At 41.0% G+C, this 19,459-nt stretch overlaps 1 protein-coding gene across 2 annotated transcripts in view; it reads right to left on the reverse strand.

Annotated features, from left to right (window-relative positions):
* Nucleotides 1-19,459, reverse strand: part of srcap (Snf2-related CREBBP activator protein) — a 33,677-nt gene that overhangs the window by 12,199 nt on the left and 2,019 nt on the right. For both annotated transcript variants that reach the window (XM_079846342.1, XM_079846341.1), the window contains exons 2-20: nt 18,990-19,071; nt 15,790-18,704; nt 14,656-14,910; nt 14,372-14,557; nt 11,057-11,197; nt 10,767-10,962; nt 6,062-6,231; nt 5,744-5,825; nt 5,559-5,648; nt 3,938-4,108; nt 3,591-3,841; nt 3,321-3,498; nt 3,086-3,222; nt 2,777-2,946; nt 2,437-2,629; nt 2,111-2,247; nt 1,765-1,951; nt 926-1,095; nt 28-176 (exon numbers count right to left, since the gene is read on the reverse strand). In XM_079846342.1, coding sequence (XP_079702468.1) covers nt 28-176; nt 926-1,095; nt 1,765-1,951; nt 2,111-2,247; nt 2,437-2,629; nt 2,777-2,946; nt 3,086-3,222; nt 3,321-3,498; nt 3,591-3,841; nt 3,938-4,108; nt 5,559-5,648; nt 5,744-5,825; nt 6,062-6,231; nt 10,767-10,962; nt 11,057-11,197; nt 14,372-14,557; nt 14,656-14,910; nt 15,790-18,225 — 5,299 coding nt within the window. In that variant the 5' untranslated portion in view covers nt 18,226-18,704; nt 18,990-19,071. The remainder of the gene's footprint in view (nt 1-27; nt 177-925; nt 1,096-1,764; nt 1,952-2,110; nt 2,248-2,436; nt 2,630-2,776; nt 2,947-3,085; nt 3,223-3,320; nt 3,499-3,590; nt 3,842-3,937; nt 4,109-5,558; nt 5,649-5,743; nt 5,826-6,061; nt 6,232-10,766; nt 10,963-11,056; nt 11,198-14,371; nt 14,558-14,655; nt 14,911-15,789; nt 18,705-18,989; nt 19,072-19,459) is intronic.

The following is a 19,459-nucleotide window of genomic DNA, read 5'->3' on the forward strand; positions in this document are numbered from 1 at the left end:
ATGTGAAGCTTAGCCACTTGAGCTGACCTTGAGGTACTGGCTGGGAGGGAGCTTGGGAAGGGGTGACCTCTGTGATTAGGGGCTTTGGAGTCTGAACTGTGGTAGTGGTAGGACACGCAGAGCGAGGGCTGATCGCTGCTGAGCGACCATCAGACTTGGGAAGAGGCTGGAGCATCCTTCAGAGAAGAAAGCACATGCCAAAACTTTATTAAAAGATATGACCAAAATCAAAATAAGTCTTAAAATGAAAAATACCATTTATATATATATATATCGTCGCTGCCCGATGAAACTCACGTATGTCCAAAACGGTTACTTTTCAGGAAGTGAAAAAAAACACCATATTTCAAAAGCAGTTGAATGTAGCGTTGTCATACTTGGTACGGCATCTTTACATGTAACCATATTCTTGCCAGTGTAATGATATAATCCACATTTGACCAAAATTGAGTTTAAATGGACATGCGTGCATATTTTACAGTAACGGTGGTCGATACACGTTCTTCCGATCATTAATTAGAATGGCCAAGTCGCGTTTCATTTTGACAGAGGAATACGTGCTGGACATTCTCAGCCTCTGGCAAGCGGTGATAGCAGTGTGAGTGAGGCATGTTCTAGTGACAATCATGCCAGTAGCATTACAGGCTATAATTTGATCAGTTTGACTAAGGAAAAAAAAGTTTGAATCTTATCAATGAGACCGAGTTTATTTACATACTAGCAAGCAAACTAATCTGTGAAGAACTAGATTAGAACTAAACTGTGGAGAGCTTCAATGTCGTACTTTCGGCTATCCAGTGCTGAGCTTCGATGAAACTTCACGAGATATATATATATATATATATATATATATATATATATATATATATATATATATATATATATAAAATCAGAATTATGTGCTTAACTATTTTAAACAACATACCTGTTGACCTTCATGCGAACAGGCTTAGGTCTGGGAGGTGGATCAGGGGACTCCATGATTTCCTGAATAAGCTGATGTGTCACTTTCCTCTGAGGCAGGAAAACATCTGCCTGGTATCTAGACACACGCTGCTCCAGGCCAACCAGGTCAAAAATGGACAAGTCACAGCGCTTTGAAAAGAATATAAATTAATTAAACTTCACTGAGGGTGCGGAAAAGAAAAAAGAAACATACAAGCATACATTTCTGAACACGGATATGTGTAGAAACAGATGAAGTAGAGGTCCTTTAGATCCTATCCTCAAATAGAAGAAAATAATAAAGTGTTCAGATCAAAGGTGTCCTGCTCCACCATACTGCGGAGTTTAGCTCCAATTCTTATTAAACACACCAGAACCAGCTAGTCGAAGCGGTATTCAAAAATGTCCCATATTCATTATTGCCTACATTACTCTACTAATGCAATCCACTGAATGAGTGAATGAAAGCGAGTGAGTGACACTGTGCCTTAGAAATGCTACAGACGGCATCTTCTGGTAAGACATGGGAATTAATTCGGTGCAACCCTCATAGTGCATGGGTATTCTCTAACGGCTAGCCATTGAGGGTACATTAGATTGTGTGGGATTGACCATAGTTTCAGACAGCACTACAAATGGCTGTCCCCTCAAAGGGTGCACTATATTAGGGTATAAAGTGTGATTTCAAACACACCCACTGTCTTCAGAATTACTATACATTTTGATGCAAGTGTGTTGGGGCAGGTGGGAGCTAAACTCAGCAGGACGTTGGCCTTCCAGAAGTGAAGGTTTAGTAATTCTTAGTCTTCTACCATTTACCTCAAATGGTGAGGTCTCAAGAGCCTGCTGAACCAGTGAACCAGTAGAATAGATGATGGCCCTTGTGATGAAGGGAGATTGTATGGGCCTTGGATCAAACAGGTTAGGGTGATTACACACTTTCCGCAGCTGCATCAGGATGTTGATCACAGACATGAAATGGCCGCTGGCTAAAGTCTCTCGTGTCCTGGGAGTATACAAACACAATAAAAAAGACAAACAATAAGAAAAAAAAAAAACCCTACCATCAGAAGTATGAACAAAATTAGCCAATAAATTATCATCCAAGGCCTGAGCTTGGAAGTTCTCTCAACCCCACCCATGTGTGCTTGCCCTGGTTACTCACGAGGCCTGGGCCATGAAGTCATCATAGAGAAAACGCTGTCTTTTGGAGAGTCGACAGCGTACAACATGCTCATATTTTTTGGGCATTTGTTTCTCCACATCTACTTTAATTCTTCGCAACAGAAAGGGTCGTAACACCTAGAAAGAGAGGGAGATGAAGAAGATTATATAAAGCCAAATGCATAAATGCTTCCCTATAATATTACAAATAAACACAGCTATAAGAGAAACATGTTCATAAGAGAAACATAGGGACTTTGTTTGTGCTACATTCATAAATGCAATAGATTAAAAAAATGTCCTCCACAATTCATTAACTGGTACTACCTTGTGAAGTCTTTTGACCAAGCCCTCGTTGTACTCCTGGCTCCCTTCAATCATGCCAGTGAGCGGGTTTGAGAACCACTCCTTGAACTCACGATGGGACTGGAAAACGTGCGGCATGAGGAAGTGCATTAGAGACCAAAGCTCCATTAGACTGTTCTGGAGAGGGGTACCTGTGAGCAACAATCGCCTCTGACTGCATAAAAGACCAGAGAATTGAGAGGAAAAATAGTAAATAAACTCATTACATTCTCATAATTAGATGTGCTTTGCACACAAAACGTAAAGAAATGAAAGTTAGAATGGAACCTGTAGCGATTCATTATCAAGTGCATACAAGTACCTGTTGAAGTTGAGCAAGCTTTGCCAGCGCTGGGACTTAAAGTTCTTGATGTTCTGGGCTTCATCCAGAATGAGGTACCTCCAAGACTTGCGTCTAAAAGCCTGATGATCTTGCAGTACTAGCTTATACGAGGTGATGCAAACGTGAAAAGCATTGGGTTTGGTCCAGCCCTGAGAAATTATAAAAAGGGGAAAAATCAATTCTAAAATCACAAGGATTAAAAGGCTAAATGAACGCAATAATTGCTTTAGAGAGTTTTGCAAATTGTAATTAATTTGTAATAAATATGCTGATTATTGTATTAATTACTTGTCGCTTGAGTTTGCGCTCCTTCTGGCTGCCATAGTAGGTGAGGATTTTGAATCCTGGGCACCAACGCTTCAACTCCATCTCCCAGTTGAGCATTACACTGGTGGGCACAATAATCAGATGTGGACCCCAGTTACCTGTAAGAGAAATAGAGAAAATGTTTATCGAACTGCATATATCCACTATATTTTCAACACACATCATAGGGAAATATGTATTTATCTGGACTTTTTACCCTTTACACAAGCTAGATGAGCTAACAGAGCGATGGTTTGGATGGTTTTGCCAAGCCCCATTTCATCTGCAAGTATGCCATTGAGTTTCTTCTCATTCATGGTGACCAACCAGTCCAGTCCAATGTGCTGGTACTCACGCAAAGTACCATGAAGCAGGAATGGAATCGGTGTTTTGACCTTATATTAAAAAGAAACCAAACGACTGCAATTAATGACAAAAAGAAACTAAGGGTTCTTCAGCAATTGATTTTGAGGCTTTGTGTTGCTACCTTTGTTGTGGCCAGTGTATATCCCTTAGGTTGAAGGCTCTCAGCAGTAGCAGCAATGTGGCTGATTTCTTTCTTTTCTTTTGGTCGGGGAGATGTCGTTACAGTGGGACTATGATCGCCCTCTCTCAGCAGAACTTCCATTCCCTCGCCGCCATCATCCTCATCCTCATCATCATCATCCTCCTCCTCCTCATCAACACTCTCCTGCACATCCTCCACTTCTTCGTCACTGTCCACAGCCGCTTGGGAAACTGAATATTGAGTGGATCACAATGGGAAAATATGAAGTCACTTCATACAACAAATCACAAGTTTCAGTAATTCCATCACCATAAATGTCAGCTCACCTGAGGAGGAACCACTATCATCAGCACTGTCCTCTCCTTCGGTCTCTTCCTCCGCCTCCTCCTCAGTTCCCTCTGATTCTTCGGAGGAATCCGGTGATGCTGAGGGCTCCTCAAAATCAGAAGCATACGCTCCTCTGTACTTCTCTAAGAGCTCTTCCATGCTCATCTCCCCTATGAAATAAAGAAACCACAAGTGACAATATGACCAAGAAATTACTTATTTCATAATTATTATTCAAAGGTTCAGGTTCAGTATGATTTTTTTTTTTAAAGAAATGAATACTGTTCTTCAAACAGATAAAAGAAATGACAGTAAAGACATTTATGTTTCAACAGATTTCAACTGCATTTGAACTTGCTATTCAAATAATACTGAATGAAATATACCACAGTTTCCACAAAAATATTAAGTAGGAGCACATTTGTTTTGAACACTGATAACCAAATCAGAACATTAGAATATTTTCTAAAGGACCATGAGACACTGAAGACTGGAGTAATGGCTGCCCAAACACAGGAATAAATGTATGGCTGCGCCAGCGTTGTTGCAGCCCTAAAGTGATCCCACCGAAGCCTCCATGTCATGCAGTAAACACTAATACTTTAGCATACAAACTCTGCACACACTTGGATGTGCGCATAATAGTGCATATTTACCTAGGTTAACGTTAGAATGAGTGAAAAAGTAAAGTTGCAACTGCTTACATGTTTCAAACGATAAGCCATATTGAGGTCGATGGATGATAGGTGAACGTTTGGATTTCCTGCCCTACATAGTCCTACTGTAATTACCACAAGGACCCGCCGTTAATGATCTAGTACCTGGATGGGAGACCAAATTGGGAAAACTAGGTAGCTGCTGGTAGAGGTGTTAGTGAGGCCAACAGGGGGCGCTCACCCTGTGGTCTGTGTGGGTCCTAACGCCCCAGTATAGTGATGGGGACACTATACTGTAACAAGCACCGTCCTTCGGATGAGACGTTAAACCGAGGTCCTGACTCTCTGTGGTCATTAAAAATCCCAGGATGTCCTTCGATAAAGAGTAGGGGTGTAACCCCGGCATCCTGGCCAAAAAAATGTGCCCATTGGCCCCTGTCCATCATGGCCTCCTAATCATCCCCATATATATATATACGATTGGTATCATCCCTCAGTCTCCTCTCCACCAATCAGCTGGTGTGTGGTGGGCGTACTGGCGCAATATGGCTGCCGTCGCATCATCAAGGTGGATGCTGCACATTGGTGGTGGTTGAGGAGATTCCCCCCTTCTATGTAAAAGCGCTTTGAGGGAGTGCCTAGAAAAGCGCTATATAAATGTAATTAATTATTATTATTATTATTAAATTTAAAATGTTTCAAAATAGAAAACAGTTTAAAATTGTAATATTGTTTCACATGATTACTGTATTTTGGATCAGATAAATGCAGCATTGGTGATAAAAAAAAAACTTCTTTTAAAACATTAAAAAAAATTTTATATATATATATATATATATATATATTATAAAAAATAAAATAAAAAATAAAAAAATAAAATTCGCACAGACCCCAAACTTTTGAACAGTAGCGTGTATATAAAATAACACTGTTACACTTAAGGATATTTCAGTATTTCATTTACCCTCTCTAGCAAGGTCACCCAGTTCCTCTGCATGGTCTCCCGTTCCTTCAATAACTTCCTGGGCTGAAATGGTGTCTTCTTCATCTTCCGCTAAAGTGAAGCAAAGAATAATTTAAGTAACATCTTTCTGTTCAAATCAATAGGATACCCAAGTTAAGAGTCTATCTAAAAAAACCTCTACTAACCATCTTCTTCATTGGCACTGAATTCTTTGTCTTCATCTTCAACTGTAGTTGAAACATCTGAGGCCTCTTCTGATTCAACAACCTGTGCAAGGGAAAGTAAGTCTATTGAATTAAATATGTGAAAATTGAAAAGAAAAAAATATGCCATACTGAAATAGCTGATGTGAACAGTGATGGACCACAATAATCAGAGAAATCTGACTAAGAGTCAATGGCTACGTAAACATTAATAGGTTTTGGAGGTGACAACTTCATTTAAACTGCATTTAACTATAGGGACCAATGAGTGTTGGAGTTGATCCTGGGAGATTGCTGTACCTGGGGAAGAGTTAAAGTACTGAGTAGTTGGTCAAGAGGCAAAGTGCCCTCCTCCCTCAGTAACTCTATTTCTCGCCTTTGTGTCTCCTCATCATTCCCCTCTTGCTGCTCCTCTACATCTATTGTCTCTTCATCATCCTCCTCCTCACAAGGTGGCTCAAAGTCTCTATCTGCAGTAGGAAAGGGACAATTTAGACATTTTTCTGAATCATGGTCAAAAACATATCAAACCTTACTGGACACAAAACTTTTAATTTACTAAATGTCTTAAAATACAATCTTTATGTGTACTGTGGCACCACAGAATTTGGACTTGAATACCATTGCATTACATAAAATAAAATAAAGAAATACAATGTTTGCTATGTTTTGAACGCAACATAAGATACTGTTAAATAAATAAAAAAATCAGACCCTTATGATGTTTCGAATTATGTATTACTCTTATCTGTATGATCAAAAATAACAGAGTATTTGTTTCTGCTGTTCTAAGGAAAAAATGCAAGTGATCTAGGGCTGCAACTAATGATTATTTTAATAATCGATTAATCTGCCGATTATTTCTTTGATTAATCGATGAATCGGATAAAAACCCATTAATTTCCAATCCTTTATTCAAAAACAAAACTGATAGTGCAAAATCACGGTGCAAAAAATCTTCAGAAAGTGCACAGGTTGCTACAATAAATCTATAAATCTTTTTTTTTTTTTTTTATAAAGAAAAATACTAATCAGAAAACTTAACAGGATGGTAGAACTTGTTCTCTACACTACACTCAGACACACACACTCACAAACAAAATTAATGGGTTTAGTTAAATTGTAATGCATTAAGAATTTCTCTAAAATGTCCAAACCCGTTATATACTCCTGGAGAAAACATCTACTGTATTAACCTATAACTATGAATGATATTAAATCCAGACACAGATTTAACTGCTGTGACATATTAAAAAAATATTATGTACCAATTAAATAAAACTCCTCCTCCTAAAGAAGAACACAATGTCTTTTTTTCAATGAATGATATGCATTCTTTATAACAACTTGCATACAACATCCCTTATAGATTAAATATGGATTAAATAATTGATGTATAATTAATATAATGAATCCTTATTAAAACTAAAGAGGTGATTTTCTCTAGGGGTGCAACGGATCACAAAACTCACGGTTTGGATCGACTACGGATCATGAATCACGTATCGGATCATTTTTCGGATCAGAATAAAAGGGGGAGGAGACTATTTTTATTTGCTTTCCATTTATTACATGAAAACTTTTGGTGTTAACATAACCTATATGGTTTATAGGTTAACAAGGAACTTTTGGTGTTAACAAAAATAAAATAAATAAATAACCATCTGAATAAATCAAATTTGACTAAAAACAACCTGAGACGTGAAAATGGGCCTGAGCTTTTTTTTTTTTTTTTTTTTTTTAAAGATTAGGATGTCAACATTCTCAGGGAGAGAGTAGACCTCTCACACTTGTCAACATTGCAATTCTCTTTGTAGGCCTATACACTATTTTATAGATATCATGTTTAAACGCACTACACTTAAACAACGTTTTATTGAATGCATTACTTTTTATTTATATGGCCCAGTACCTACTTTAGATGTATATATTACGTTGCTCATGCAAGTTGCAAAACAGACAATAGACTATGTTAAAATAAACATTTTAAATTAAAAATTACGATAGACAAAAACCGACTGTCGTCTTTTCTTTTGTTTTTAAATCTTTTTACAAGAAATCTTGCAGGTCATAAAGAACTTTGTTTTTCCACCTCCAAGAAAGGACAGGTGCTCTCCATTATTTCTCCTTGTTTACTTAAAGGCTGTTTTCCTTGCTTTACTCGAGGCAAAAAGCCATGTGTTGACTTTGAAACAGAGTAGACTTTACATTATATGCATCTGTGGTGGAATTACTAGATTTTCGCATCGATATGTTTGTTTTAATGCGGATGCGCTGTTACTTTAATTCAGCGCCAGCACATCAAAAAATAGACTCTGTGCAGAAACGATCGCAGCACAGCTGTATGGCTACGCGCTCCTGGAGTGCACTGACGGACCGAAGCCGCCGCGTGCAGTCAAAACTGTATCCGTTAATAAGGGTACGGAAAAAATACGCACCGCATACGCACTGCAAACGGAGTATGTGTGAAACGGCATCAGCAGGTGCCATGCTCGATGTATGCGCCACTTATACGGCTTTCTCGTGCCACAGTGCCTACATACTGTTAGAGTTTTGTCCACCACCCTTCTTCGGTCATCATTATATTTTACGGGGAAGCCAAAATGCTCCCATATATGCGATTTGAATGATGCAGGAGGCTTTTCAAGTTCTTCTGCTCCTCCGCTAGCCACTATTGACTGATTAAAATGCCCTGTTCACGTGAACACATGTGTTTCTCTGAAACTCCGCATCGAGTTTAAAGGAACGAGATCACTTAAAAAGCAATATCGGCAGAAAAACTGTCTTTTAGTCTGCGATCGCTAAACAATTCAGCTTAATCCACAAGTTTAAAAAAAATGCTCAATAAATCCACAGGTCACGTGCGTGCCGAACCGTGGGTCGTGATCCGTACGGTCAACTGCGATCCGTTACACCCCTAATTTTCTCTGTCTTTTGTTGTTTGATTAATATTAAGAGCACAAATGGAAGCAGGTTAATGGACTGCTGTCACTTTAAGACCGAATGCTGACCGAAAATGACAATAGATATTAGTCATAGTTTTTGTCATTCAAAGCTGGTTTTGATTTTCGTCTCGTTTTTGTCTGTGAAAAATGTTGTTGATTAAAATATTGACAAATTATTTGTCAACGAAATTAACATAGCAACAGATTGAAAAATGAATGGGCCAAAAAAGGCAAGTAAATAAAAACGTGTCTTTAGTCTTGCAAACTATACCACCCCTGCTTTATTACTTTTATTAACTAGCTAACGCTAACTTGTCATGCTTGTCAAGCTGGATAACGAGTAAACAAGCACCAGAAGAGCTACTGGAGGGAAGTCGCGCTCCTCACTTCGAAACGGAACAAAAGTGGGATTTCGTGATTACGAGCTCATCCCATTCAAATTTCGAAAGTTGAGGGCGTTCATGTGCAATGTTTACCTAGGAAACTTGTATTTACGATAATTCTGAGAGCACGTGAAGGCAGCATTAACGTTACCCTGCTGTTTAACTCCCTTCCTCCTCATCAAGGACTCAAAGATGTTTTCGTTTTAGGTGCTGAATCACCACCGTGGTGCTCCCGTGCCATGTCGCGTCGCTTTTGCTGCAATTAACACACTTTTTCGATTTATTAAAGGTGAACTATGTAGGATTTTTGCAGTAAAATATCCAGAAACCACTAGGCCAGTGTTATATATTTTGTTCAGTTGAGTACTTAGAATATCCCAAATGTTTCCAACTATTTGTAAATCGTGAGAAATTGCTATTTTAACCAAGGAACCGGGACGTGTGAGCTATGCGTGTGAGGGAGTCGCCTGTCGATTGCGTCATATCTGCGTCACCCTCGGTTTCCGGTTTTATTCAGTGAAAGACTTTACTCTCACTGCAGTGTGAACTAGTATCATAGCAGCCGCCGAGCGAACGTCATAACTTCCTTTTCAACACACTTAGATATATCTAATACGATAAACAGAGTTACGTTACCGCACTCATGACTGGAGAGGAGGAAGTGGCGCCGGCAACCGTGTCATAATAAAAGTCTCGCCGGCGACTATGCCATAATAACAGTCCCGCTCTTCAATCGCTCCTGCGGCCTTGCTCATCTCCACAACACTCGGTCCTGCTCTGCTTCAGACTACAGTAATGTTAATAATCGCATCCATGAACATGATTTCTGCCCGAGTCCTATCCTGACTGTTTTCCACCAGCTGTGAGGTGAAAACCACATGTCCCAAGATTCTGCGTTCAAACGTGGCGTCATCAAACTACGCCTTTGTTTTGAACAGGCGACCTCTAGTGGACGGAAAAGTTACATAGTGTAGCTTTAATGGCGCTTTTCGACTGGTACGCTCGGCTCGGTTTGCTTTTCTGCTGTGTGGTAACGGGTACAGCACGTCTCGCCCGCTTCCACTCTGCTTTGCGCTCAACCATGCTTTTTTTATACTCAAACATCTCCGCGTCTTATTGACGGGCATAATAGTCGCGCGACACAACGAATCGATAATGAAATTCGTTGCCAACTCTTTTAATAATCGATTTTTATCGATTCGTTGTTGCAGCCCTAAAGTGATCCCACCGAAGCCTCCATGTCATGCAGTAAACACTAATACTTTAGCATACAAACTCTGCACACACTTGGATGTGCGCATAATAGTGCATATTTACCTAGGTTAACGTTAGAATGAGTGAAAAAGTAAAGTTGCAACTGCTTACATGTTTCAAACGATAAGCCATATTGAGGTCGATGGATGATAGGTGAACGTTTGGATTTCCTGCCCTACATAGTCCTACTGTAATTACCACAAGGACCCGCCGTTAATGATCTGTCCCTCACGGACTGCGTGGCTTTGCCACTTCCTGTGGAGTTTTTTTTTTCTGTGACTAACCGACTAATACAATTTTGGTCAACTAAGCCTCTTCTCGTCGACTAATGTTTAGTCGACTATTCACTTCCTAGTTCATAGTTCATTCACTTCCAAGACACTTGATCTGAACAACAACACAGTAAAACAAGTCAGTCCTCACCATCCTCCTCAACAGCATTCTGCTGTGATTGCTTGGAGACAGCTGCAGTGTCTGAACTGAGTACAGGAGTGGCATGCAGGGACTGACTTAACAAGTCAGAGTAACGCTCTGTCTGACCCACAATGAAATCCAGCTGGAGATCTAGGGCCTTCTTCCGCTTCTCCTCCAGTCTGGACTGTTGTTTATACTGGACCACCTTTGTACAGCAATGGACAGGAAACAGTTAATGTGTGAATCATTTATTTCCTTTGGTACAATAGAGATTTTGTCCAAAAAACACTGAAAGTCACCTTTTCAACGCTGCTCCAGAACGCACGGACCTCCTTGGCAATAGAAGAAGCAACTCTCCTCAGTTTGGCCTGCTCCTCACGTTTCGCTCTCTCTTCCTTCTGCCTCAGCTCCTCATGGTGGCGCATCACCATCCGTACTACCTGAAAATGAGTTCAGGCTGGTCAGATGCTCCATTTTCAAAATACAAACACAGGGCTCTAGACTTATTCTTCCCATTGGTCGCTCAGTTTTGACTAACTTTCTCAGTTGGTCGCATCGACTTACAATTTGGTCTCATCCTTTTTTTTTTATATTAATCATAATGACCTTACATGTTGATAAATTTTTCCCTTGATTTGTATATGCTGGTTTTGCATTGATGTAAAGATTGACAATAGGCTTGCAGTGATAGTAGGTATTGCTGGTGTTACCTAGCCTGGTTCCGCCCTCCTACGTACTTACGCTCAATTTTCATTTTCCATGTACAAATGAAATGTACAAGAGTCTGGTAAGACCAGGCTAGGTGTTACCGGTGTTCAGGCCAGAGCATGTGAGCGGAGCGATAAAATTTGGAGAGCGCCTTTCTGAAGATTCCGCCCGCTCCTTCTGCTCAGAGCCGCTCGCTCAACCCTTAATGCCCTTTGTGACATGCTGGTTCGAAAATATGCTAAATATTTTCGAGTTATGCGCTGAGTCTCGGTTCATTTATGAGACGCGCTCCAGTTCACGCACAATGCAAGTGATCGTACCAGCACCTCCATGACATGATTATATTGTGTGCTATATTTGCTTCTTATTTATTAAATCCAGGCAATTGGTTAATGAAACATTGATTAAAATTAAGATACAATTTAGACTAAACGAAATTCACTTTAAATAAAGGCTTTCTACAAAAAACTTAAAACGTATTTTGTTATACTGTTGTCTGAGGTCAACTTATGACGTTTGCATGGTTTTTACATTCGGAAACATCATAATGAATAAGTAATAGGCTATTTTCTGCCTTGGTTTTGAGGCTTTCTGAAAAACACTCGGTTTTGATGGGCGTGCCGCACTGAAGACCTGGAAGTAAACGTCCACGGCTAGGATTGGATAAGATTTGCATATTTAATGAGCTTCAGCTCCCCTCAGTACAGAATCATCTGGGGAAATGCTCAGAGGGCTCATTAAACAAACACAATGATTCATCCCTCATCCACCCGCAATTGATTGGAATGTTATTTTTGTATTGGCCGGCCCGATGTGAATGTAACCGCGAACCGTACACACACGCTTGGTCGGCCCGATCAGTGAATAACCGCGACCCGTACACACACACACACACCCGCAAGAAAGGAATGTTATTTTTGTATTACTTGGTCGGCCCGATGTGAATATAACCATAACCGCGAACCGTTCACACACGCATGCTTGGTCGGCCCGATCAGTGAATATAACTGCGAACCATACACACACACTTTGCGAGCACTGGCGTTACAAGTCCGAGTCTGATCACGAATGAAGCAATAACACCTTCTCCAGCCTGTGACCGCGTGCTAAGGTATGTAATCAATTAATATTAAACGATCTGTAACAATGCAATACTTTCACATATAAAAACATGTTTTACTCACATAAGTGTGTTGCACCGTTACTGTCGGATCCAATATAGAAGGCACAGAATTGTGTTTTAATCTCACTCCTTCTGCAAATCCATTCTCGACCTGTATCTTGTTTACAATTGATTCCGCAGTGAAATGAAGCGAACAAACGTGCAATGTCTTTACCACCGGAGCTGGAACTTCATTAAAAATAAAGTTCAATCACACATCCTTCAAGTTCAATCACAGAATCAGAAGGAAGCTTATGCAGGGACCGTGTTCTTCCACAACCAGACAGCGCAATATATTACTCTCTTTACTATGTTTATAGCTTGGTAGCGCGATCCGTCCGTTTAGCTCCACGAGTTGGTGGGTGGGGCTACAGAATCAGGCGTACATATTTATCTGTTGAGGCGTCCTGTGACGTCAGTGGTCGACATATTTCTGAGAGCTCTCGTTTTCTGGGCCTGGTGTCAATAAAAGCTTTGACTAACAAGGACGTTTTCAGCTCTGAAACTTACAGGATATTCTTATATCACAATGAACTTTTATATATCAAAGGCTCAAGAGAAAGTTGATTTCTCAGCTCATACCTCTTTAATGAAGTGGTCAAAATTTCTGACCCACTCAATGTCTCCCAACATATTGTGCATCTTAAAATGTGTCCTATCTTACTCATGCTGTTCACTTTTCATAATCAACAAAAAAACAACATTATAATTTTAAACAAATATGAAACTAAATCCTTTTTTTAAATGGCGACAAATAGTGCAATACAGACAGATTTCATGTCGGAGCGGTTAAAAACTGAATGTGTCTGCTCAATACAGCATGAGCCGAAAAAGAGTTGCAGCACATCAGCAGCAGGAGTCAGATTTCATTTATCATGCGAGTGAGGAGCTGAATGACAAGATGAAGGCGGAAGATTTGTTTCAACGCATAATGTAAAAGCGCCTATTTACGTGAGATTGTCATTGTAGTTTTGTTGTTGTGTTTTTCATTAAGAATAATAGGCTAATGAACCCACCATTTAAGCAACCCGCCCCCGAATTGGCGCTAATTCTAAACCGAAAGTAAAATGCGCATGGCCGCACTGTCATTCATTCACGGCCACACTGTCAGACTGTTATTTTCCGTTCATTCCTTCAGTTCATGTTAGTTTGCGCCACATTTCAGAGAATCAGATTTACAACACATTAAATCATCCACTTCTCCCGAAAGTGGGCGGTGAAATGGGAGAAGAAAAGAGTAAACTTTATAGTTACTACACAATGTGCACATGATATGATAAAAAGACCTCATCAAATATAATGAATGGATTGTTACTGCCGCTTCCATAGACAGCAGTATGTACTTTACAAACTATAAATGTATTGTTTTACAAGTACTTATGTGTATTTAAATGTCTGAAAAATAAATGTGGTTGAAAACACTGAATAGTTGTTATATATGACAAGCGCTGAGCGCGTCTTTCTCTGGCTCAGCGCCAGCCAAAACGCGAAGCACTTCAAATTTAGCAGTTGATGACGTGACGCACTGAACGTTCTAATCACACTGGGGTGATCGTACGTGCCAAAGGGTTAACAGAGTACATGTGTCAGCCAGGTACCAAAACAAACTGAACATTTAGCACTCACACCAATATGAAATTTTAACTTGCACATCATAAAAAAATTGTCGTATTCGCATTTTGGTCACAGTCTAGAGCCCTGAAACAACATGTTTCAAATAGGATAGCCTGAATGTAATGTTTACCTTTCGGGCCACCCCTCTTTTCCATCGCCTCTCTTGTGCAAAGTCTGCAGAGAGCCACTGCATTTCCTCACAGAGGTAATCCCATTGAACTTTGGGCCGTACTGGTTCGGTTAGACGAGACAGACGTTTTAGGGACCAGAAACCTTCACGTTTCAGTGCAAGGGTCCGATGTTCTATTTCTGCTTCCTGTTAAAAGAACAAAACAAAAAAACAAGAATAAAGTCCACTTATGAACATCAACCACTATTTCAGACAGCAAATTATGTAATTTGTCCTTCTCTCACATGTTTTGCCAGTTCTGCCATGTCAGTGTGCTTCGGGGTGGATTTCGGGGTGGTTTGCTCTGACTGAGAACAGCTACCAGAACCCTGGGAGGAAGTGGAGGGCATGTTTTTGCCATGAGAGATGTGTACAGGTGAGGTTCTCCCTGTCTGAGAACGCATCCAGTCAGCAGATGAGGGAGATGGAGATGGACATGGAACGGGGGAGGAGGAAGGAGTAGAGGCTGCTGTAACCTTGCCTGCTATCCACTGGCAAACCTTGAAACAGACAAATAAAACAGTGTATCTGACTGCGTGACTGCACAATATTATTCAGTGACAGTGTAGAGTACAAAAGAGAGATAGAGTGCCCAGGAAGAGATAAAAGTGCTTCATAAAAACAGCTAAGTCTACAAGGACATCTTGGTGAGCAAACATCTTACAACCTCTCTACTCATTTCTAAATAATACATGCTACTCTGGATGTTTTATGCACTTAGCTCCATTTTCTTTCCAGGTTATACTTGAAGAAGAAGAAAAAAAAAACTATTGAGTTGAAGCAGTGACAGACCGATATATTTTCCAGGTCAATTACCTGGCCATTTTGAGATTTTTGGCATCAGTCAGAAACCATACCATCTTGGCTGATTGAAAGCAAGTTTTACTTTCCCCCTTTTTGTGAATTTAAATATTTGGTAAAATAAGCATTCACTTTAAGGTCAGCATATTTGTTAAAAATGAATTGTATTAGCCTACATGGTACATACCGGAATTATATTGGGCACCCCATTGCAAAACCTATATCGGTCAACCACTAGTTGGAAGAAGCAGGATCATCGCATCAGCTTGCAACGATCAGATTTGAAGGATGCCTGACACCTCTTACCTTCAATAACAAGCCTTGTCTGTCTGTCCTGCTCTGTCCATGCTGGAAAACACACATGGCTTAATATACAGCCAAGAAGTGCACTAGCATCAGACTATGGCTTTGAAACTGTTATGGACTGTGTTCACAGGCTAAAAAAGACACTTTTGCTGACTACCTCTGATGCCTTCATTGTGACTAACATCATGTACATCAAATACAACAAATTAGACATGAAATCACTGCTACATCATTGTTCAAGTCAAAACAGATAATAGTTTGGTTTCTTTTACCTTGTTCGCTGCTGGACTGGGCATAGTATTGCTGTCCTCATTCTGGACCTCCATAGAACTGTCAACCTCTCCATCGCTGCTCTCTTCTACAGAAGCATCAAGTGGCTCCAGGACGGTGTGTTGAGCATTTTGCATTGTCGACAAAAGTTTGTCCGGGAACTGCTGCTGCTCCAACTCCAGTTCACCTCCCAAAGACATTGAATCTCGGCATGGTGTAGCAGCCAAAGACGGTTTACACTGATTCCCCTCCAGGACAACACTGGATACAGTACCGCACACATCTCCAGTAGATAGAGGAAGGCGGCTTTGTGAGTTATGGAGTTGTCCTGAAGCTGATGAAGTGTTAGCAGAGGATTCATTTTGAAGCATCTTGCCAGAACTATTTGACTTATTTACGTTTTCTTTCACAGATCTGTTCTGTGAAAGTACATTAGAAGTGGAAACAGTCCGAGAGGACTGAGCGAAAGTGTTTGAGACAGGGCGGTCAGCAGGTAACGTGGCATCCTCCTTTACTGTGGGAAATGCAGCTGTATCAGTTTTAGCAAGGCACTCTGAAGCTTTATTCAATCCATCACTGGTGGATCCAACCTGGACAGGGGAGTTCTGATTGGTTGAGATCCTAGCTGACAGAAAAGGAGGTTGCTTAAGGGCAGGGTTGTCCCCCTTCTTTAAGATCAATAGCTTTGGGTCAATCGGGCCACAAGACAATGAAATTAATGACACACCTTGTGTGTTTTCCACATCAGATTGTTGCTGATCTTGCATGACGTCCAACACCGTGGACGTTAACCCTGTCAATGTGTTCGCAAGATCAGTGGGACTTGAATCATCATGTTGTTTGACAATTATAGATCCTTCGTTTTGCATAGAAGGTATGGTGCTTAAACTTTCTGTGGCATTGAGTGCATCAGAATGAGTCCCTAGATTACTCTGGGCTTGTGAGTCTTGCATTAATGTTTCCATTGGTTCCTCCTCTTTTTTGTCAGTTAACAGCAGTTTAACTTCACTGTGAATGGTAGCTGATGTAAAGCAGGGCACAGTGCATTCATATACAGCAACAGTTGACTGGGATTCGTGGCACTGCACCAGAGACTCCTCACTGACCTCCATCTCTGCATGCTCGGACTGTCCGTCTATCTCACTTACGACCAGCCATGTATCCTCCAAATCTGGCTGCATTAAAATACCTACATCAATCAAATCTTTCACCTTGACGGCACTGAGAGCCTCTGCCCTCACTTCCTGCCTCTCTTCCACATTCACAATATCTGGTGTGTCATTCAAACATATCTGAATTTGTGAGAGTTTCTGATCTGTTGGAATGGACTCTTGTACTTGTTGGACCACAGAGTCAGACAGATTAGGCTGATCTGATTCTAGCCCCTCAAAAGTCACACAGTTCTCCGTGTGAGCGAGCAGTATGCTCCTATCCTGTTGATGATTTGAGGACATAGATATTTCTATTCGATTGGCACTGTCATTCTGCTTCAAAATCACATCAGAAGAGCTGCAAACCAGGACTTGGGACCTTTCATTCACAATGGGGACCAGTACATTGTCAGTGCATGTCCCATGCCCAGACAGCTTTGGTTCATCAACAGAAATGTTGTGAAATACTTCTTTAGCAGCCAAGTTACAACACAGATCTCCATCAACAGGGACTCTCTCATTGCCTTGTCCCTCCCTTGCACTAGTCTCTTTACCCAACTGAAACATTTTGGGGGTTTCACTAACATGTACATACTGAGAGCTTAGCTCTTGCACACACTTTGTATTCTCAGGCGGGATGGGCATGCCAGACGTTTTAGGAAGGGGGCTTGTCTTTTGTGTAGCCCTTTGTGTTTTACTGCAGTCCTCTGGGGGATAACAGCCACCCTTTTCGGAGTCATTTGGCATGCTATTTCCACTCTCAGGAGTAATGTTCTGCCCCCCTTGCTTTGATGATGAATATCCTGAGCAAAGAGAATTTCCACTAATACCTTGTTTTGTTCCCTCAGCTGACAAGGTTTGTCTACTCGGACTAACGGCACCTTCTTTCTTTGTTTTAGGCAGATCTTGTGTGACATCTTCCATAACCTCCTTAAAGTCAAGTTTACTAGCCCGTTTTGCTGAATTTGACGTACTTTGTTCTTGTGGGGCGCCAAACGCAGATGAGGCGGCAGTCTGATTTGTCTTGAAAAGTGGAGTTGTTTGAAGATGCTCAATGTCTCTGTCTGTTGTCTTAACTGCACTTGAGACTGCTGGGATGACTTCTGTTCTTGGGTCACAGGGGCTTGCTCCAGGTGTGTGCTTTCCACACATGTTCTTGTAGTCCAATTTGATTGTCTCTGGAGGCAAGGATCCCTTTTCTGTCTCAATAGGTGCAGAGACACCTCCTGCATCTCCAGGGTGTTGGCTCCAAACTTGGCAGTGGCCTGTGCTGGATCCTTCCGCCATATCGGTCTCCCTGTATGCAAGGCTTGATTGCTCTGTGTAACACCCGTAAAGCAAATCCTGTTTTTGCGCAATGCTATCAGTCCTGCTCTCAAAAAGTTTGTCTGAGGGAGTCTGACCCTCCAATGCGTCTGTAAGCTTTTGTGAGTTTTTATCAGTAGCTGACACCAGTCCTCTTTGGACAGCCAATATCTCCTCTGGTTCCTGGTTGTCGATGTTTCGTTGAACGGGAGCGATGGTCTGTTCTTTACATGCAGCCTTTGAGTCTCCTTTCTGCTGTTGAGATCCAGTGCCGATGTCAACAGATGACGGTGGTAGAGTGGCAGCGGCGACCGGCTGCAGGGCATGCTGGGGTGGCCCGGCCACATTCTGCGCAGCCGTGGAGGTGCCACCCAGCACAGCCACTGCCGGACAGGTGCACTGCTGCACCGCCTCTTCCCCAGACTGTCCTGCTTCAGAACCGGCAGTGCTACACACTGAACCTGGAAAAACAATGAGACGCGTCATGACTAACCCTTTACACAACGCAAAAATACATGACACACATGTTGAGAACCTATGTGGAATCTGCTGACTTTTTCATTTTTCAAGCGGTAGCCTGTTTAAACATGGTGTTAACAAAGCTGAAAGAACAAAAGCAAGAGGTAGAAGAATTTTATGAGTGACGAGACATTACAATTCTGTGCAAAGTGTGTAAATCTACTACAGCTGCAGATTCTGAGTGGGCAATGCACAAAACGTAAAAAAGTAATGAACTTAATAAATACCTGTATGTGATGAAGCACCAGTCTCTTCTGTGATTTCCACTTCCAGGATGCTGAGATCAAGGGTACAGCTGCATCTGAGGGTCTAAAGATAAACATTTGGAGTGAATTCCATGAATTCGATCATCTATGTGTAACATCAAATCTATAATTGTGAAGATACAGTAAGTGTATGATGCCACATGAGAGAAAGACATTTTTTCTTAGGATTCAAATTATAGATGAATTAGCTGCAGAAATACAATGTAATGTCCTCAAACCCTATCTATTCAACATGGTCGGTGGTTAAAATGTGCAGCCAAATAATTTAGAGCACACACAGGTAAAATAGTTTTTACCATTTCTGGTTGGCTGAATACACAGAGTCACGGACAGTACTCCCTTTTAAAGCTATAGGAAATTCTTAAGTACATGTCGCTAATATTAATTTTCAAACAGCCGGCTTCTATCGAGCATATACCAAACGAAATAAA

The sequence above is a fragment of the Gobio gobio genome (assembly GCF_949357685.1).
Source record: "Gobio gobio genome assembly, chromosome: 20".
NCBI classification, from domain to species: domain Eukaryota; kingdom Metazoa; phylum Chordata; class Actinopteri; order Cypriniformes; family Gobionidae; genus Gobio; species Gobio gobio.